This window comes from Emys orbicularis, chromosome 7 (genome assembly GCF_028017835.1).
Source record: "Emys orbicularis isolate rEmyOrb1 chromosome 7, rEmyOrb1.hap1, whole genome shotgun sequence".
Taxonomy (NCBI): domain Eukaryota; kingdom Metazoa; phylum Chordata; order Testudines; family Emydidae; genus Emys; species Emys orbicularis.
The window spans coordinates 1290063-1310366 of record NC_088689.1 but is presented as its reverse complement, the minus strand read 5'-3'; the positions used below and the strand labels follow the sequence as shown (position 1 = coordinate 1310366).

The following is a 20304-nucleotide window of genomic DNA, read 5'->3' as shown; positions in this document are numbered from 1 at the left end:
GGTGGGATGGGCCAGAGCAGTGTCTTCTACTGCCCAGGCTCCCTCCTCACAAGGGGGGGGGGGCGTGAACTCCCAGGCGGGCTGAGCTCACAGAGGGAGAAAAGGACCCCCCCACACACACCCTGCTGTACTTCCAGTATCGCCCACCCCACTCCTGCCTCCAGCCGGGTGCGTCCTAACTGGGGCTTTCCCCAGCCCCCGTCCCGCAGGAGCACAGCCAGGCCCAGGGGCTTCACACAGTGCAAGGGGCTGCGTGGATACTGCTGCCCCCCTGCTGGGATGGTGCCCAGGGACCTGAACAGACAGAACAACACTCGCATGTCCACCCCCCTGCCCGGCTGAGCCCCGTGCTGGGCTGAAGGCCAGAGAGAGGCATATCCCCCCCCCAGCTCCGTGGGCCTCCCCGCTCAGACCGGGCCAGGCCTGCAGTAACTCCTGGCAACACAGCCAGGTCTCACAGACAGGTCTCACAGACAGGTCACTGCACAGGCTTTTATTACATGTTCTGTCCAGCTGTATGCAACAAGCCTCAAGGGTTTTCCTTGGGCTGAGGCGCGGGGCTGCCCCTAGTAGGATGGGGCTCACTCATGGGACTTGGACCCCAGGCTGATGGGCACCCTAGACAGCCAGCTCTGGTGCTGCGTGACTGCACTTGCCCCACACGTACTCCCAGTCAGGCCTGGGGGTGGAGGAAGGGCAGCCTGCTTGTGGGTCACTCCCCTCTCCATTTGGGCTCCAGTCCAGCTGCCAGCCAAGGCTCACCACCACTCAGGTCCCAGAGGCCCTGGCCCCTTAGCAAAGGGCTTTCAGGGCGGTTAGTGTTGGAGGGGGGGGTTTGCAAAGGCCCACTCGCAGCCCGGGCTACAGCTGTCCTCTGCTAGCTGGTCCCCACAGTGATGTGCGACCCACTCCCCCCCCCCGGACCCCTCACTCTGCTCCCCTCTCCCTCCATCTGGGGGAGGGGAATCTGCAGCTACTTGGCCCAGCTCTAGCCAGTGAGGACAGAATCTCCCCCCCCAGCATATCTGCCAGTTTGTGGGGCTGAGCCTGGCCAGGCAGCCGGGAGCTCCCCGCGCCAGCTGCCCCCCTCACTGCTGGAGCTGGTGCAGGTACCCTGTGGGTCCAGGCCCCCTCTTCCTCCGCCTGGTCCTTGGACCTTTCCTCCTGGGGCCAGGGCGCTGCCTGTCCCTGCTGGGCTCCTCCAGCCTCGTGCTGCTGCCAGGGTCTGCGCTGGGGGAGCTGCACTCCTCTAGCCTGTAGGGGAACAAACAAAGCCAGGGTGAGGGGCAGTGGATGCCTGGCTAGGAACATCCCTGCCCCAGGGGCTACGCAGCTGCTTTGGGCTCTGGGTGAGAGGCTGGAGCTGGAATTGCTGCAGAGGCAGCCAGCCCAGCCTGCCTGGGGGCAAAGGAGATCCCTAGCCTAGGCTGCCCCTCTCCACAGCCCCGCTGCGTGGGGGCTCCCCTCCTGGGCCAGGGCAGACGTGAGCCAGGGACGGGTTTCGAGTCTCTTACACGCCCACCCCCGGTGCTGTGGGGGGGGGGAGAGGCGGCAGGTCCAAGGAAAGGCCCTGCCACTGGGATGGTCTTTAGGGTCTGGGGGTAGCTCATTCAGTCTACCCTGTGCCAGCCCCTGACTATCACAGGCCAGGCACACCCCCACCAGGGCCTGTGGGGTGACCTCCCATTGCACCCCTTCTCCCTGGAGCCCCACCCCACAGTGCAGAGTCTCCCCCCAGGAGGCTGTGCTGGCTGCTCCCCATGCCCAGGGCCCTCAGCCCAGGTTCAGCTCCATGTGGGTGCTGCTCCCCATGTCTGGCCCAGTGCCCAGCCTGTACCTTGGGTCGCTGCTGTCCTGAGCTGCTGGGCTCAGCTGGGGTGGGTGCCACTGCCTCCTCTGCCCGCTCCTGAGCTGGCGCAGGGCTTGGGCTGTGCGCCGGTCGCCCGCGTACTCCCAGATGAGCTGGGCACGCTCCTCTGCCCGCTCATCCCCGCTGCTCCGGAACAGGCGCCGCAGCTGCAGCAGCCCCACATCCTGGAAGATGTTGGCAGAAGCTCTTTTCCGGGCACGGGCCTCAGGCCCCTGGCACTGCAGGGGGTCGCATGCCACAGAGGCTGGGGTGCCCATGGGTCTGCCCCTGTGGGGCCAGAGGAGAAGCTGTGGTAAGGAAGGGAAGAGGATGAGGCTGCAAGAAGGGATTGGGCTCCCCACCCCTCGGCTGACTCTGCCTACAAGGGACGGGAGGGGGCTGCAGCCGGTGGGATTCTGCAACCTGCACCTATGACATCTGCGCAGTGTCGCTGGCCAGGAGCCAAGGCCAGCTGGGAAGAGAAGCGCGAGATATTCCCCTGCCTGGCTGTGCTGCCTGTCCAGGGCCCAGGGGGGTCCCTGCTTATCTGCCCCATTTCCTGAGCTGGCTGGACCGGAGCCCCGGAGCCCTGCCAGCCCCGGGAAAGGGGCGGGGCCGCTGCGTTCCCGGGCCGCGAGCAGTGGGTGTCCGGTAGCCCTGGGCTCTCGGTGCGTCTACACGGCAGTGACGGGCCCGGGCTGTGGGACCCGGGGAGGATCCGAGCCCCGGCACAGGCAGCGGCGAGTTTCACCGGCTCGGGGGGAACCCGGCCCCGGAGCGCCCCGCCGGGCTGGACAGAACCGGCTGCCCCGGGCCCCGAGCGGCCCCGGCCCGGCCGAGCTGCCCCCGCCCCGAGCGGCCCCGGCCCGGCTACCTGCGCACGCGAGTCGCGCCGGCTCCGCGGCCGGGCCGGGGCTCTGCGGTCCGGCCCGACCCCGAGCAAGGACAGCAGCCCCGCCCCCAGCCCGCCAGCCAATCAGCGGCCGCTGCCATCTGCGTCCCGCCTGCCCGAGCCGAACGCGGAGACACCGGCTGCCCAATCAGGCCCCGCAGAGGGGGAAGGGGCGGGGCCTGGCGCTTCGGGGAAACACGTGGCACCCAATGACGTCAATGGGCAAGCGGTGACCAGCTGCTGGCGGGGGTCCAGCGCTCGGGGGGAAGGGGGGAAAGCGCCCCCTTCCCCCCCCCAAGGCCCGGGAGCTGCAGCCGCTCGGGGCCCTCCCCAGGATCCCACTCGCCCCCCCCCCCGAGCCCCGGGAGCTGCAGCCGCTCGCTCCCCACCCCCAGGATCCCACCCGTCCCCCCCCAGCCCCGGGAGCTGCAGCCGCTCGGGGCCCTCCCCAGGATCCCACTCGCCCCTCCCCCCCAGCCCCGGGAGCTGCAGCCGCTCGCTCCCCCAGCCCCGGGAGCTGCAGCCGCTCGCTCCCCACCCCCAGGATCCCACCCGTCCCCCGCCCCGGGAGCTGCAGCCGCTCGGGGCCCTCCCCAGGATCCCACTCGCCCCTCCCCCCCAGCCCTGGGAGCTGCAGCCGCTCGCTCCCCCAGCCCCGGGAGCTGCAGCCGCTCGCCCCCCCCCCCCAGGATCCCACTCGTTCCCCCTCCAGCCCCGGGACCTGCAGCCGCTCGCCCCCCCCCCCCGAGGATCCCACTCGCCCCCCCCAGCCCCGGGAGCTGCAGCCGCTCGGGGCCCTCCCCAGGATCCCACTCGCCCCCCCCCCAGCCCCGGGAGCTGCAGCCGCTCGCTCCCCCAGCCCCGGGAGCTGCAGCCGCTCGCCCCCCCCCCCCCAGGATCCCACTCGTTCCCCCTCCAGCCCCGGGACCTGCAGCCGCTCGCCCCCCCCCGAGGATCCCACTCGCCCCCCCCAGCCCCGGGAGCTGCAGCCGCTCGGGGCCCTCCCCAGGATCCCACTCGCCCCCCCCCCCCGAGCCCCGGGAGCTGCAGCCGCTCCCTCCCCACCCCCAGGATCCCAGTCGTCCCCCCCCAGCCCCGGGAGCTGCAGCCGCTCGCTCCCCACCCCCAGGATCCCACTCGTCCCCCGCCCCGGGAGCTGCAGCCGCTCGGGGCCCTCCCCAGGATCCCACTCGCCCCCCCCCCCCAGCCCCGGGAGCTGCAGCCGCTCGGGGCCCTCCCCAGGATCCCACTCGCCCCCCCCCAGCCCCGGGAGCTGCAGCCGCTCGCTCCCCACCCCCAGGATCCCACCCGTCCCCCGCCCCGGGAGCTGCAGCCGCTCGGGGCCCTCCCCAGGATCCCACTCGCCCCCCCCCAGCCCCGGGAGCTGCAGCCGCTCGCTCCCCCAGCCCCGGGAGCTGCAGCCGCTCGCCCCCCCACCCCCAGGATCCCACTCGTTCCCCCTCCAGCCCCGGGACCTGCAGCCGCTCGCCCCCCCGCCCGAGGATCCCACTCGCCCCCCCCAGCCCCGGGAGCTGCAGCCGCTCGCCCCCCCCCCCGGATCCCACTCGTCCCCCGTCCCCCCCAGCCCCGGGAGCTGCAGCCGCTCGTCCCCCCCCCAGCCCCGGGAGCTGCAGCCGCTCGTCCCCCCCCCAGCCCCGGGAGCTGCAGCCGGGTGCACAACCCAGGCTGTGAAATGCTTTGCAGGGGGAAGCTCTGTTACCTGCACACAGGGCACCCACCTTTCCCCAGTCTGTGGGGCTCCGGGTGTAACTAACCTGGTCAGTGTAAGTCCCCACACCCTTTCCCAGTACATACGGCTCCGGGTGGGTACGACTTCTGCAGCGGGGCAGGACCTTTTCCCAGGGAAAGAGCCTCACACAGTAATATCCTACATCGCCTCTCTTCATTAACAATCACCCAAACCAGACTGCACCGCTACACACACAATGCTCACCACTCCCAATACCGCAGATGAACTTTTCTTGCTGGCCAGTCAGGATCAGGTCGTCTGGGGAACTCCAGTTTCTGCCCAGTGTCACTGGCTGAGTGTTGAGGTCTGGCAGCTCTGATCTTGGGGCTGTGTCCTGGAGTTGGTTCCCAAAGATCTTCCTTTTGGACCCCAGTTTATATAGTGACATTTGAGTTCTTTTAGCTGTACCTTAACCAATCGTTATACTAAAATTTTACTAACTAATCCTAACATAGTGTAACAGAATTCTCCAACCAATCCTACCCCACCACCCTAATTTACACCTAGCAAAATTAATCAGAACAATCAGACAGAAACAATCAAAGAACCAGACAGAGACCTGACAGATAAACAATAGGGAAGTATCAGGGGGTAGCCGTGTTAGTCTGTATCTACAAAAACAACAAGGAGTCTGGTGGCACCTTAAAGACTAACAGATTTATTTGGGCATAAGCTTTCATGGGTAAAAACCTCACTTCTTCAGATGCAAGGAAGTAGGGACCATAATGACAAACCAATAAAGAAATGAGGGTTTCACAACCACAACTCTTGAGAAGTGATTTCTCACCAGATAGATGCTGTCAAGCTCAGTTTTCTTTAGACATCTCAAGCTCTGTTGCTGTCTCTGGTGATGGTGGGGCCATTCGGACGGGGTCTCTGGTGATGGTGGGGCCATTCGGACGGGGTCTCTGGTGATGGTGGGGCCATTCGGACGGGATCTCTGGTGATGGTGGGGCCATTCGGACGGGGTCTCTGGTGATGGTGGGGCCATTCGGACGGGATCTCTGGTGATGGTGGGGCCATTCGGACGGGGTCTCTGGTGATGGTGGGGCCATTCGGACGGGATCTCTGGTGATGGTGGGGCCATTCGGACGGGATCTCTGGTGATGGTGGGGCCATTCGGACGGGGTCTCTGGTGATGGTGGGGCCATTCGGACGGGGTCTCTGGTGATGGTGGGGCCATTCGGACGGGATCTCTGGTGATGGTGGGGCCATTCGGACGGGGTCTCTGGTGATGGTGGGGCCATTCGGACGGGATCTCTGGTGATGGTGGGGCCATTCGGACGGGGTCTCTGGTGATGGTGGGGCCATTCGGACGGGATCTCTGGTGATGGTGGGGCCATTCGGACGGGGTCTCTGGTCATGGTGGGGCCATTCGGACGGGGTCTCTGGTGATGGTGGGGCCATTCGGACGGGGTCTCTGGTGATGGTGGGGCCATTCGGACGGGATCTCTGGTGATGGTGGGGCCATTCGGACGGGATCTCTGGTGATGGTGGGGCCATTCGGACGGGGTCTCTGGTGATGGTGGGGCCATTCGGACGGGATCTCTGGTGATGGTGGGGCCATTCGGACGGGATCTCTGGTGATGGTGGGGCCATTCGGACGGGATCTCTGGTGATGGTGGGGCCATTCGGACGGGGTCTCTGGTCATGGTGGGGCCATTCGGACGGGGTCTCTGGTGATGGTGGGGCCATTCGGACGGGATCTCTGGTGATGGTGGGGCCATTCGGACGGGATCTCTGGTGATGGTGGGGCCATTCGGACGGGATCTCTGGTGATGGTGGGGCCATTCGGACGGGGTCTCTGGTGATGGTGGGGCCATTCGGACGGGATCTCTGGTGATGGTGGGGCCATTCGGACGGGGTCTCTGGTGATGGTGGGGCCATTCGGACGGGGTCTCTGGTGATGGTGGGGCCATTGGGACGGGGTCTCTGGTCATGGTGGGGCCATTCGGACGGGGTCTCTGGTCATGGTGGGGCCATTCGGACGGGGTCTCTGGTCATGGTGGGGCCATTTGGACGGGGTCTCTGGTCATGGTGGGGCCATTCGGACGGGATCTCTGGTGATGGTGGGGCCATTCGCACGGGATCTCTGGTGATGGTGGGGCCATTCGCACGGGATCTCTGGTGATGGTGGGGCCATTCGCACGGGATCTCTGGTGATGGTGGGGCCATTCGGACGGGGTCTCTGGTGATGGTGGGGCCATTCGGACGGGGTCTCTGGTGATGGTGGGGCCATTCGGACGGGGTCTCTGGTGATGGTGGGGCCATTCGGACGGGATCTCTGGTGATGGTGGGGCCATTCGGACGGGATCTCTGGTGATGGTGGGGCCATTCGGACGGGGTCTCTGGTGATGGTGGGGCCATTCGGACGGGGTCTCTGGTGATGGTGGGGCCATTCGGACGGGATCTCTGGTGATGGTGGGGCCATTCGGACGGGGTCTCTGGTGATGGTGGGGCCATTCGGACGGGATCTCTGGTGATGGTGGGGCCATTCGGACGGGATCTCTGGTGATGGTGGGGCCATTCGGACGGGATCTCTGGTGATGGTGGGGCCATTCGGACGGGATCTCTGGTGATGGTGGGGCCATTCGGACGGGGTCTCTGGTCATGGTGGGGCCATTCGGACGGGGTCTCTGGTGATGGTGGGGCCATTCGGACGGGATCTCTGGTGATGGTGGGGCCATTCGGACGGGATCTCTGGTGATGGTGGGGCCATTCGGACGGGATCTCTGGTGATGGTGGGGCCATTCGGACGGGGTCTCTGGTGATGGTGGGGCCATTCGGACGGGATCTCTGGTGATGGTGGGGCCATTCGGACGGGGTCTCTGGTGATGGTGGGGCCATTCGGACGGGGTCTCTGGTCATGGTGGGGCCATTGGGACGGGGTCTCTGGTCATGGTGGGGCCATTCGGACGGGGTCTCTGGTCATGGTGGGGCCATTCGGACGGGGTCTCTGGTCATGGTGGGGCCATTTGGACGGGGTCTCTGGTCATGGTGGGGCCATTCGGACGGGATCTCTGGTGATGGTGGGGCCATTCGCACGGGATCTCTGGTGATGGTGGGGCCATTCGCACGGGATCTCTGGTGATGGTGGGGCCATTCGCACGGGATCTCTGGTGATGGTGGGGCCATTCGGACGGGGTCTCTGGTGATGGTGGGGCCATTCGGACGGGGTCTCTGGTGATGGTGGGGCCATTCGGACGGGGTCTCTGGTGATGGTGGGGCCATTCGGACGGGATCTCTGGTGATGGTGGGGCCATTCGGACGGGATCTCTGGTGATGGTGGGGCCATTCGGACGGGGTCTCTGGTGATGGTGGGGCCATTCGGACGGGGTCTCTGGTGATGGTGGGGCCATTCGGACGGGATCTCTGGTGATGGTGGGGCCATTCGGACGGGGTCTCTGGTGATGGTGGGGCCATTCGGACGGGATCTCTGGTGATGGTGGGGCCATTCGGACGGGATCTCTGGTGATGGTGGGGCCATTCGGACGGGATCTCTGGTGATGGTGGGGCCATTCGGACGGGGTCTCTGGTGATGGTGGGGCCATTCGGACGGGATCTCTGGTGATGGTGGGGCCATTTGGACGGGGTCTCTGGTGATGGTGGGGCCATTCGGACGGGATCTCTGGTGATGGTGGGGCCATTCGGACGGGGTCTCTGGTGATGGTGGGGCCATTCGGACGGGGTCTCTGGTGATGGTGGGGCCATTCGGACGGGGTCTCTGGTGATGGTGGGGCCATTCGGACGGGATCTCTGGTGATGGTGGGGCCATTCGCACGGGATCTCTGGTGATGGTGGGGCCATTCGGACGGGGTCTCTGGTGATGGTGGGGCCATTCGGACGGGATCTCTGGTGATGGTGGGGCCATTCGGACGGGGTCTCTGGTGATGGTGGGGCCATTCGGACGGGATCTCTGGTGATGGTGGGGCCATTCGGACGGGATCTCTGGTGATGGTGGGGCCATTCGGACGGGGTCTCTGGTGATGGTGGGGCCATTCGGACGGGGTCTCTGGTGATGGTGGGGCCATTCGGACGGGATCTCTGGTGATGGTGGGGCCATTCGGACGGGATCTCTGGTGATGGTGGGGCCATTCGGACGGGGTCTCTGGTGATGGTGGGGCCATTCGGACGGGGTCTCTGGTGATGGTGGGGCCATTCGGACGGGATCTCTGGTGATGGTGGGGCCATTCGGACGGGGTCTCTGGTGATGGTGGGGCCATTCGGACGGGATCTCTGGTGATGGTGGGGCCATTCGGACGGGATCTCTGGTGATGGTGGGGCCATTCGGACGGGATCTCTGGTGATGGTGGGGCCATTCGGACGGGGTCTCTGGTGATGGTGGGGCCATTCGGACGGGATCTCTGGTGATGGTGGGGCCATTTGGACGGGGTCTCTGGTGATGGTGGGGCCATTCGGACGGGATCTCTGGTGATGGTGGGGCCATTCGGACGGGGTCTCTGGTGATGGTGGGGCCATTCGGACGGGGTCTCTGGTGATGGTGGGGCCATTCGGACGGGGTCTCTGGTGATGGTGGGGCCATTCGGACGGGGTCTCTGGTGATGGTGGGGCCATTCGGACGGGATCTCTGGTGATGGTGGGGCCATTCGCACGGGATCTCTGGTGATGGTGGGGCCATTCGGACGGGGTCTCTGGTGATGGTGGGGCCATTCGGACGGGATCTCTGGTGATGGTGGGGCCATTCGGACGGGGTCTCTGGTGATGGTGGGGCCATTCGGACGGGATCTCTGGTGATGGTGGGGCCATTCGGACGGGATCTCTGGTGATGGTGGGGCCATTCGGACGGGATCTCTGGTGATGGTGGGGCCATTCGGACGGGGTCTCTGGTGATGGTGGGGCCATTCGGACGGGGTCTCTGGTGATGGTGGGGCCATTCGGACGGGATCTCTGGTGATGGTGGGGCCATTCGGACGGGGTCTCTGGTGATGGTGGGGCCATTGGGACGGGGTCTCTGGTGATGGTGGGGCCATTCGGACGGGATCTCTGGTGATGGTGGGGCCATTCGGACGGGATCTCTGGTGATGGTGGGGCCATTCGGACGGGGTCTCTGGTGATGGTGGGGCCATTCGGACGGGGTCTCTGGTGATGGTGGGGCCATTCGGACGGGGTCTCTGGTGATGGTGGGGCCATTCGGACGGGATCTCTGGTGATGGTGGGGCCATTCGGACGGGGTCTCTGGTGATGGTGGGGCCATTCGGACGGGGTCTCTGGTGATGGTGGGGCCATTCGGACGGGATCTCTGGTGATGGTGGGGCCATTCGGACGGGATCTCTGGTGATGGTGGGGCCATTCGGACGGGATCTCTGGTGATGGTGGGGCCATTCGGACGGGGTCTCTGGTGATGGTGGGGCCATTCGGACGGGGTCTCTGGTGATGGTGGGGCCATTCGGACGGGATCTCTGGTGATGGTGGGGCCATTCGGACGGGATCTCTGGTGATGGTGGGGCCATTCGGACGGGATCTCTGGTGATGGTGGGGCCATTCGGACGGGGTCTCTGGTGATGGTGGGGCCATTCGGACGGGGTCTCTGGTGATGGTGGGGCCATTCGGACGGGGTCTCTGGTGATGGTGGGGCCATTCGGACGGGATCTCTGGTGATGGTGGGGCCATTCGGACGGGATCTCTGGTGATGGTGGGGCCATTCGGACGGGATCTCTGGTGATGGTGGGGCCATTCGGACGGGGTCTCTGGTGATGGTGGGGCCATTCGGACGGGATCTCTGGTGATGGTGGGGCCATTCGGACGGGGTCTCTGGTGATGGTGGGGCCATTCGGACGGGATCTCTGGTGATGGTGGGGCCATTCGGACGGGATCTCTGGTGATGGTGGGGCCATTCGGACGGGGTCTCTGGTGATGGTGGGGCCATTCGGACGGGGTCTCTGGTGATGGTGGGGCCATTCGGACGGGATCTCTGGTGATGGTGGGGCCATTCGGACGGGATCTCTGGTGATGGTGGGGCCATTCGGACGGGATCTCCTTAACAGCCTAGGACATTGTTTTAATGTCATGGAGGTGGAATATGGGGATGTAACTTCAGCTAATGGCTGCTGCTCGGGTGCTTTTTTAATCTGGCTGCAGACGAAGGCCTGATCCTTACAGCTCCCTCCCCGCCGAGGCTCAGCTGCTGCCCTCTGGGGGTCCATGTGCTCCTGGGGACTTTGAAGGCTTCCTGCATCTGCAGCTCAGGGTATCCCAGGTCCTTCACAGGGGTCACACTGCCCCTCACCTGGGCGACTGAGCCGCCACCGGTGCACTCCAGGCTGCACAGACAGAAAGGCCCCCACCCTGACGTGCCCCTGCCCCTGTGCAGACTAGTTCAGACACGCCTCACAGGTGACGGCATGCCCAGGAGCTGCTGGAGCCCTGCACTGGGAGAGCCTCCCTACAGACCTGGCAGAAGGATGAAGGTGATTCTAACAATAACCTGCAGCTTTTGAACCTGGGACCTTCAGATCTGTAGCACAACCCCTGCTATTTGAACTAAAGGAGTAACCTCATTTCCTGCCACCAGTAGTAGGCTGCTCTCCACCAGTGGCCCAGCCACTAGCGGGAAAGGTGACATTTTGGCAGCATCACCCGAGGCTGTCTGGAGCCTGGGGAGAGGTTCTGAGCCGGGGCAGGACACAGAGGGGCTGGCTCGTTTGCAATATGAAAACCAAGCAGTGTTGTTCAAGTGTCGCAGAGGAACGCAGCACAGGAGGAAATGGGTTTCTCGGCCTCCCGGAGTAACAGAAGAAATGCTTCGATGCTTCAGGCGGCGCAGTGTTTCTGTCACGAATGAGTGAGCCAGAAGAAAGCAGGGTGCACCCGCCGGGACACATGCTGGGAGGATGCTCAGGAAGGACAGGGATCCAACTAGCAGCAAGGATCCTGCAATGCAGGGGATTTCCTCAGCGCTGGCCAGTTGGGGTGGGTGGGGTGTAGATGGCTCATGTTCCACACAGATGTTGTGGGGCTGGGACAGGGGTGCTCACTGACCTGTCAATGACCCTATGCCTGGAGGATGGGGAAGGGCTGGCTCTGACATCCCATCCTCTCCAGCTCAGCACTGCCTGTCACAGACCAGACGAATCCTGTCAAGGCCTAGACCTCCCCTCAGGCTCTGTCTCCAGATGGAAGGAGCCTCCCAGCCCAGGAGCTAGCAGGGCTGGTGCAGGGAGTCTTGGAGGCCATGGACCTGCCCCTGTGGGCCTGTGTGAAGCCTTGGGGTTGGGGACTGGTTACAGGCTGGAGCATAGACCCGGCCCTGTGGATCCCTGGCAGTGCCCACCAGGCAGGGCCGGCTCCAGGGTTTTGGCTGCCCCAAGCAGCCAAAACAAACAAACAAAAAAGCCGTGATCGCGATCTGCGGCAGCAATTTGGCGGGAGGTCCTTTGCTCCGAGCCGGAGTGAGGGACCGTCCGCCGAATTGCCGCCGAATACCTGGACGTGCCGCCCCTCTCCGGAGCGGCCGCCCCAAGCACCTGCTTGACAAGCTGGTGCCTGGAGCCGGCCCTGCCACCAGGGGAAACTCTGCCACCGCTACCAGCTGCAGGCAACACCAGTGCTCCCCACCGGGCTCCTTCCCTCTGCAGGCCAGCAGTTCACACGCCCCATCTTGTTACACTGGAGCACCCATCCACTGGCTTCTCCTCAGTCCCACCCTCTCCGCAGCACACTCACGGGTCTATCGTAAAACCAAATGGGAGTTTATTTAGGAGAGCTCGAGTTAAGGATTCAGACAAAGGCCAGTCAAAGGATTTAGAGACAGCTTGCAGGTAAAAGACAAACATATCAGGCAGTCTAGTGCCTGCGCTCAGTAACAAGTCCTCTCAGGCAGTGGCAAGAAGCGCTAACCAGACTGTGGTGGGCTGGGTTTTACTTACCATCACCGTGAGGCTTGTGGCTGGGTGTAGGGCTGGACTTGCTGCAGCAGGCTGCAGTGAAGGGGTGAGATATTTTTGAGTACATGGGAGTGATGGGTGAGTTCAACATCCTCATGCTTCAGGGCAAAGGAAATCAGCAGCTGGGGTCAGGAAGGCCTGTCCTTGCCTCACACCTCTCCTGTGAGGTAGCTGGACAGTGAGGTACAGTAGAGAGACAAGGGGGAAGGGAATATCTTTTACTGGACCAACTTCTGCTGGGAGAGACACGCGCGCGCTTCCTGAGGAAGAGCCCTCTGTTGCTGGAAAGCCCGTCTCTCACCCACAGAAATTGGTGCAATAAAAGATATGATGTCACTGTGACGAAGTGGGACTGCTCTTAATGTTTCCTCTGAATACTGTGTGGGTGCCTCAGTTTCTGACGGACCCTCTGTCGCCTAGCAACTAATGGCCAGGCCCTTCCCCCCAGGCCCTTCCCCCCTGCAAGGGGATGCTAAAGGTGTGGGAGAACAAAGAGATCAGGTGACCTCCTGGCCCGGGGAAAGAGACAAAGCCCAGAGAAGGAGGGGCTGCAGGAGGTTTCAGTTTGGAGCTGGCTGGGGACGGGAAGTGAGGGCAGACGGGGGTGTCTGGCTCGCTGGGCCCCAGAATGGGCCCGGATGAGGGGTCCCGTTCTTTGTACCTACAAGCTCTGTTTTAGACCGTGTTCCTGTCATCTAATAAACCTCTGTTTTACTAGCTGGCTAAGAGTCACCTTTGACTGCGAAGTGGGGGTGCAGGACCCTCTGACTTCCCCAGGACCCTGCCTGGGCGGACTCGCTGTGGGAAGCGCAAGGAGGGGCATATGCTGAATGCTCCCAGGAGAGACCCAGGAGGTGAAACCGTGTGAGCTTCTTGCCCTGAAGACAGTCTGCTCCGAGGGAGAGGAGGCTCCCCAGAGTCCTGACTGGCTTTGTGGGGAGCAGTTCCAGAGCATCGCCTGGGGACTCCGTGACAGTCACCCACCCTGTCTCTCCTATGTCCCGAGACCCACGGGGCCACACCACCGCTGGACACAGGCGGGCACGGGTGGGGGTGGGGGGGGATTTATGCCTTTCTCTGAAGAATCCGGCTTTGGCCACTCAGACGCAGGGGTGGGGCGAGGGACACGAGGCGCAGGGGTGGGGCCGGGGCCGCCCAGTGAGTCTGGGGCCGCCCGGCGTGGTGGTGGGGCTGGAGATGCCCGGTGGGGCTGGGGACGACACGGAGATGCGCTCGGGGCTCTAACTGGAAGCGGCAGCACCCAGGGCTGTGTCCGCACCCAGCAGCAGGAGGGGGACGTGCGGGCCGGAACTCTCCCTGCGCCCCGGGCCCCCAGGCAGCGAGAGGCCAGGCCGGGGGACACGCTGTGCGGGGTGGGGGCCGGGCCTGCTCCGCGGCGGAGCCAGCCCCTTGCAGGGAGCGGGGCCGGGCCGAGGGCGGGGCCGGGCGGGCGGCCGGCGCAGGAAGGACCGTTAGGCGCCAGATGTTTGGCAGCCGAGCGCAGAGGAAGTGGCTGCCGGAGCGCAGGGACGGGGAGCGGCCCGAGGCCCCAGCGCTGCCGCCATGCCCCCGCCAGCGCCCCCCACCGCGCCGCCGCCCGGGCCGCCCGCCCGCGGGCCGCTGAGCCTGCACCGGCCCTTCCTGCGCAGCCCGCTGGCCCCGCTGCGCCTGGGGCAGCTGCTCCTGGGCGCCGCCTGCTGGGGGACGGTGGCGGCCCACAAGTACGAGGGGGCGGCGCACTTCGCGCTCTTCGCCGCCGTGCTGGCCTGGCTGCTGGCGCTGGCGCTCACCGGCCTCAGCCTGCTGGGGCGCTGGGCGCTGGTGCCGCTGCTGGGCGCCCGCTGGCTGCTCGCCAACGCGGCGCACGACCTGCTGCTGGGCGCCGGGCTCTACGCGGCGGCCGCGGGCGTCATGGGCCACAAGGCGGAGCGCAACAGCTACTGCAACCTGCGCGGCTACAGCCAACCCTGCCTCTACCGCGCCTACCTGGCCGCCGCCGTCTGCGCCGCCCTGGCCGCCGCCCTCCACCTGCTCTCGGGCCTCTACTGCCTGGCGCGCCGCTGCCGGGGCCACCGCGACATCGTCTGAGCGCCGGGCAGGGCCCCCGGCCGGCCGGCCGCAGCCCCCGGCGGACAGAGCCCCCCCCGCAGTCAGACCGACAGACAGAGCCCTCTGCCCCCGCCAGGGACTGAGCGCCCCCGGACAGACAGACAGACCTTCCCCCGCCTGACGGCTCCCCATAGCCAGTCAAGGACCCGCAGCCCCCAGACCCAGGGACACCCCCCCCCCTCGGAGGACGGACAGACACAGGCTAGCCTCAGCCAAAGAACCCCAGTCCCGATCGCCTGAAGGTGGGGGCTGCCGGCCCTCGGGCTCCCCCCTTCCGGCTCTCACAGGTGGGTGCTGGCGCTGGGTCTCCGCTCACTCGCTCCCCAGGCGCGGCTAGGGTGACCAGACAGCAAGTGTGAAAAATCGGGACAGGGGGTGGGGGGTAATAGGACCCTATATAAGAAAAAGACCCAAACATCGGGACTGTCCCTATAAAATCGGGACATCTGGTCACCCTAGGCGCGGCTGGGCTGTGGGGCTGGGACAGGAGGGAGCAGGCCCCCATGGCTGTCATGGGAGGGGATGGGAGAGTTCTGGGCCAGGGACCGCTCTGGCACCCCTCCTAGCACCCACTGCCCAGCCAGGATGAGCTTCCCAGCATCAGCCCCTTCCCAGGCCGGAAATGCCCAGGGAGAAGCCCTGATCTATGAGAACCGACTGCCCAGAGACCCCCCTTCTCTGGGGGGGCCCCTCTCAGGGGCTGAGCCCTCACTCTCCCCTGCCCCCACATGCAGTCCCTGCTCCTGCCCCATCCGCTCAGGGACAGAACTATGTCCCCAGCCCCAGATGGGGCCCCCACCTAGGCGGGGCGGATGGCATGTGGCGGGAAGGCGAATCCAGTGCCAGCCCAGAGCCACCACCCCTTCCCCGGCCATTCTCAGGGAATGGGGCCCCAGCAGGGCAAAGCCATTGCTCACTGCTGCTGCCCATTCCCAGCCCTGGCTCATGGATGCGGGGAGGAGGGAGCAGGGGCTGAGCCATGCAAGATGTTCCAAGCCTGGGTATGTCAGGGCAGCCTGGGAGCCCCCTTCAGCTCAGCCTCCTGCTCACGGGTGTGACTCTCCCTAGTGCCTTTTTCTTTGCAGGGGCCACGCAGCCCCTGACAAACTGTACACAGGGATCCCCACACCTGCCAGGGAAATGCAGCTACCTCTGGGGTGGCGCGCAGCTGTTGTTTAACCGCTGTGCAGCCGGTGAGGACGGGAAGTGAAAGACACTGTGCCCAGTTGAAGTTGCAGGGTGGGACGGATTTGAGGTTGGTGGAATTTAGCCCAATAAGGAAATTCAAGGGAAGGACAGGCAGGTTTCATAACCAAGCAGAGACCTCTCCGAGATGGCTCCACCTTCGGAAGATCCCCCGTGCAGGGCCCCGCCAGCAGGGCAAGCCTGGCCTGTGGTGACTCAGGGCCGTGCCCCCGGTCCCAGGGCAGCGGCTGTGTCAAGGCCGCTGGGCAGCGCAGAGGAGCCCCAGTGCAAAGGGGCAGCAAGTGCCTTAGATTTTTTACAGACTTCCACCGTGGTGCCATTGATCCCTGCGCTGTTCTCGCCCCCGGAGCTGGGCGGGCGTGACTTGCCCTGGGCGCTGGACTGGAGGCAGCCCAGCACTGCGAAGGAGGCCCAGAGCGACACTGCAGATGCAGCGGCTGGGCGCTGTGCCCTGTTCCAGGAACGCTGCCCCCTCCCCCCACGTTGGTACCCATCTCTCAGGCCCCTGGTTTTCCCAGGCCTGGAGACCTCGCTTGGCTGCAACCCGGGGAAGAGCCTTTCACCCCAGCGACCTCCAGAGCTCTGTGCGAAGGCAGAGGGAGCCAGAGGGTGGATCAGCCTGGCCCGTGGCCCCCCACCCGAAAGCCAACAGCTCGGGGAACTTGACCGTCTCCAGCACATCCTGGGAACCCCCATCTCTGGCTAATCTCCTGACCCCTCCTCCAGCCAGGAGGCCCTGGGGATGGACTGGCTGCGAGGGCTGGAACGGGGCTGGGAAATTCATCTTTGGAGATTGCTCTGAGCCCAGCTCCAGGCGCTCGGCCCCCTGGGAAAGGCCAGCGGCTGCAGACTCCCCCCGGCCCTGGACACCGGAGAAGCAGTGGCAGGACCCGAGGGCAGATGGCGTGGTGGAGCCGAGGGAGGGAGTCGAGCCCAGAGGTGAGAGCTCTGTAGCGCTGGGCCTGGCGGGGGACGTGGGCTCCCCTGGAATCACTCAGGGCTGGGCCCAGCACGCTATGGGAGCTGAGTGCCAGTCGTGCCACAGGCAGGATGTGGCCGTGTACTGGCACAGAGAGCCCGAGGGCTGGAGGCCTCCAGCGCCCCACATCAGGGGGAGCCCCCACCTGGGAACAGGGCTGTTCTGGGCCTGTCCTGTCTGGGGTCTGTGCAGCATCCAGGGCAGGGCCAACCGGGCCCGTGGGGCTCTGCTCCCCTGCAGCCTTTACCCAGGGCCTCAGCTCAAACTCTCCCTGTGTGCTCTGAGCTGCAGGGCACCGGCTCGGGTGACTGGGGGGTGGGAAGGGGCTGCCTGCCCTGGGCGCACGGCGTTAGTACACAGTCTGGTTGGCAGTGCCAGGTCCGAGGCTCTGCGTTGCCCAAGGGTGAGCTGCATGCGCTGAGACAGGGTCCTCGGGCCGCAGCGCCCTGGGTCTCCTCTCCGGGCGGTGCTCCAGAAAGTGCAGAGCCCAGGAGATAGCCCCCCGTGTGCGCAGCCTGACCCCTTCTCCTGTGAGCTGCATGTGTCCCTTCCGGCTGAGCTGGGGTAGGGCCCTGGGCCCTGCATGGGGGGGAGACAACAGAACAAAGGGCAAGGCTCAGGGGGCCCTTCTGACCCCTGGCTGCAGGGTTAACCCTTTGCTGCCTGTTTGGGTTTGAGGGCCATGACACCCACCCAGGGGAGAGGCCGCAGGCAGCACAAGGATTGCACGTGGCCTCTGGCTGTTGTTCTTGGGGTCCCCACACCCCATCGTTTGTGTCAATGGCAGGAGCCATGACCCATCCGTGCCCCGACACACAGGCAGTGGGGGCCGGGGGCCAGAGGTTGGGGTTTGGGACTGAGGCCGGGGCCTGGCTGCTCTGCTACTGACTTTGTTTCCCTTGCAGTTTGCTGAGGAGCCTGCTCCGTGGCTCTCGTGCACAGGGTCTGGTGCTGGGACCTCCGGAGGCTGCCCTGGGCTGGAGGGAGCAGGCGAGGAGCCCAGGAGGGACTGGAGAGCCGCAGCCTCTGCTCATGGAGACCCCAGCAGCCCCATGCTGCTCTGGGAGAGGACATGGACTGGGCAGATGGGTCCCTGCCCTGTACAGCCAGGCTGGCTCCCCGTGTGCAGCGGACGGGCCCAGGGCTGCCTGGTGCCCGCCTGCCTCGTGCTCAGGCTGTGCCATGTTGCTCGCGAATAGCCAAGCCCCAGCGCACCAGAGAGCTGCGTGCCTCCACCTACCACTGTCTCACTGCCCCGGCTTGTCCCGGGCACGCCCTGCACGCTGCCCTGTGCCCCCATCCCTGCCTTGGGGAGATCCCACCCGTCAGCACAGGACGTACCACAGGCATCAGCCTGGCACTGTCCTCCCCGGTACCTGCGGATCTTTCCCACCCTCCCTGCTGTCTGCAGCCAGACTGCTCTGCGCATGGCCCTGGGGCCTGCTCTGCACGGCTGGGGCGGGAGCTGGCCCTGCTGCGTGGCAGGGAGGGGCTCTGTCCCTGGCGGGTTTCCCAGGCCCCTGCCTGTCTGACTCGTGGGCCCAGCTGCACCCAGATCTCTGTTGTTTGCTGTGGATTCACCTTTCTAAATAAAGGGTTGCTGGTACGAGCTGGGGCTGTCTGTGTCGGGGCTTCGTGTCCGGGGCTAGCTGTGGGGTGAGGGGGAGGGGCTGGGACTGCTGCCCTGGATAGGGGAGAGTCACACGGGGGGTGGCTCCGGGCAGGGGTTTCCCAGGAGCCTCAGGTTCATCACATTCCAACCCCTCATCAGAGAGGTCTCAGACCTGCCCCCCCTCCAGCCCCACAGGGACCCCTGGCCCCTCAGCTCTGCCCTGGGGCTGAACATGCCCTGCCCTAGCAAGGGGGCCCTGCTGACCCTGACTGCCACCGCATGGCCTGGGACTGGGGGTCTGGTCGGGAGCTGGGCTCAGACCATTGCTGGGGATCTCCAGGACCCAGCACAGCTGCTGGAGTCTGATGGGTGGGGCTGGGCTAGCAAAGGGGCAGCCAGGCTTGGTGCAGCCCCCTGCACCCTGATCTCTGATTGCTCACAGCTGGGCCCAAGCTGGGCCGTGTGTCCCGGGGGGCTGACAGCCTCACCTCGGCTTCCCCAGCCAACCCCCGCCCTTGCAGCTGCCCCGTGTCAGTGCCGGCTGGGCTGGGTACCAGGGAGCCCTCAGGATGCTGCAGCCTGTGTTTGCTTCTTGGGGCCTCAGGCTGGGCTCCCCGAGAGCTGGCGCGACTTGCCGAGGGCTCGTGCAGGCCTGGCTTTATGCACCAGCCCATCCTCGCACTGGCCTCCTCGCCCCCGGCAGCTGAGCTCACAGGAGGCCTGGGCTCCCTGCCCCACCGGCAGGACCAGAGTGGGGGAGCAGCCTGACACACACACACCCACTCACCCCCCCCCCCCCGCACCCAGGCCCCACCACAGGGGCCTGCACCTGCTCCTGGGGAAGGCTGGCCCAGCGGGGAAGGCATAGGAAGCCCGCTGGACATCCCAGCAGAAGCACGGCGCACCGGCGGCGTTACCAAGCGCTCCCGGGCCGGCGGCATGGCCGCAGTGATGCCAAAGCAGGCCAAGCCCTGGCCAGGCCCCGTTCCCAGCCCCGCACGCCGGGACAGCCCCTCTCTCCCAGTCCCAAGGGCGCCCTGAGCATCTCCAGGACTTTCCCCACGGCCTGGCTCAGCCCAGCGGCCCCGCTGTCTGCGTGGGGCCCCAGCTGCGGGGGTGGCTCCCGCCTGGGGCTGGCCAGGCTGCTGGGGGGGGGTGTGAGCAGGGCCTGTGACGTTTGCTCTGCCAGGCAGCGAGAACAAGGCTGCAGTGAGGCAGCCGGGGCAGGACGGAGCCAAGTGGCTGCGTTCCACAGGCCCAGCACTTCCTGCCCTGGCGGCTGCTGAATGGGCTCCCTGTGTGCCGGGCTGGGGGGCAGGGGCAGGCCGCTGGGAACTTGGGCACACGCTTGTGCTCCAGGAGGGGCGGGCAGGGCTGGGGGAGGGGGGGCGCAAACCGGGTGCTGGGGGGGGGGGGGAAAGCTGGTTCTGTTCAGCTGGCCAAACTCACCTGCAGGAGTGCAAGGCCCCAGGGCCCACCATGTGCACGTGTGTGTGTGTTCACATGTGTGTGTTCACACGTGTGCGGGCGGTGATGCCTCCCAGGAGGTTGTTACAGGGACAGCAATTTGCCCAGCCCCCCTTCTGTTCTGGGGGTCAGGGTGACGGCAGTGCCAGAAGTGGGATATTGGCCCAATCTAGGGGGGAGGGGAGAAGCTCCAGCCCCTCTCCCTATGAGCAATGGGTCAGTCTGCCCGGCCTCTCCCCCTGTAATGCTGGACCCCATTGGAGCTCCCCAGGAATGGGGCGGGGATTCTGCTGCTGCCCCCTGCGCCTGGGCGGGTGAAGAGCCGTGGGCTGCTGCAGGGGTGGGCTGGGTAATGAATTGCTGGCCTGGGGGGACTCCACTTTAACCAGTGAGGATGCCGGGGCCGGGGCCGGGGCGGGGCGGGGGGGCGGGAGGGAGCTCTGCTCTTTGCGACAGCTGTGAGATCCCTGTAGGGGGCAGAGCCCCCCCGTCTGTGCATAGGGGGCGCTGGGACTGCCCCCCATACAGGGCGGGTG

The 20304-nt window shown here is 65.6% G+C and overlaps 2 protein-coding genes and 1 long non-coding RNA gene across 3 annotated transcripts; 2 read left to right on the top strand and 1 right to left on the bottom strand.

The window, feature by feature from the left end:
• Positions 1–1088: 1088 nt before the first annotated feature.
• On the bottom strand, positions 1089–4879 carry AVPI1 (arginine vasopressin induced 1). Its single transcript, XM_065408579.1, has 4 exons — positions 4696–4879; positions 2760–2766; positions 1838–2137; positions 1089–1254 (listed from the first exon to the last, which is right to left on the bottom strand). Exons 1-4 carry the CDS (start codon positions 4877–4879, stop codon positions 1089–1091), a joined length of 657 nt encoding a protein of 218 aa, XP_065264651.1.
• A 9079-nt stretch (positions 4880–13958) lies between these two features.
• MARVELD1 (MARVEL domain containing 1) lies at positions 13959–14483 on the top strand. The gene has a single exon (XM_065407136.1). The coding sequence runs from the start codon at positions 13959–13961 to the stop codon at positions 14481–14483; it is 525 nt and encodes a 174-aa protein (XP_065263208.1).
• A 1559-nt stretch (positions 14484–16042) lies between these two features.
• LOC135881634 (uncharacterized) lies at positions 16043–18293 on the top strand. The gene is made up of 2 exons (XR_010561546.1): positions 16043–16649; positions 17595–18293. It is a non-coding gene; the product is annotated as an uncharacterized LOC135881634 (long non-coding RNA).
• Positions 18294–20304: the final 2011 nt, after the last annotated feature.

Coding starts and splice junctions, on each gene's coding strand:
- AVPI1 (XM_065408579.1), bottom strand. CDS start 4,879: ATGTCACTATATAAACTGGGGTCCAAAAGGAAGATCTTTGGGAACCAA. Junction 1,255..1,837: donor CAGGACAGCAGCGACCCAAG/GTACAGGCTGGG, acceptor GTTCCCCTACAG/GCTAGAGGAGTGCAGCTCCC.
- MARVELD1 (XM_065407136.1), top strand. CDS start 13,959: ATGCCCCCGCCAGCGCCCCCCACCGCGCCGCCGCCCGGGCCGCCCGCC.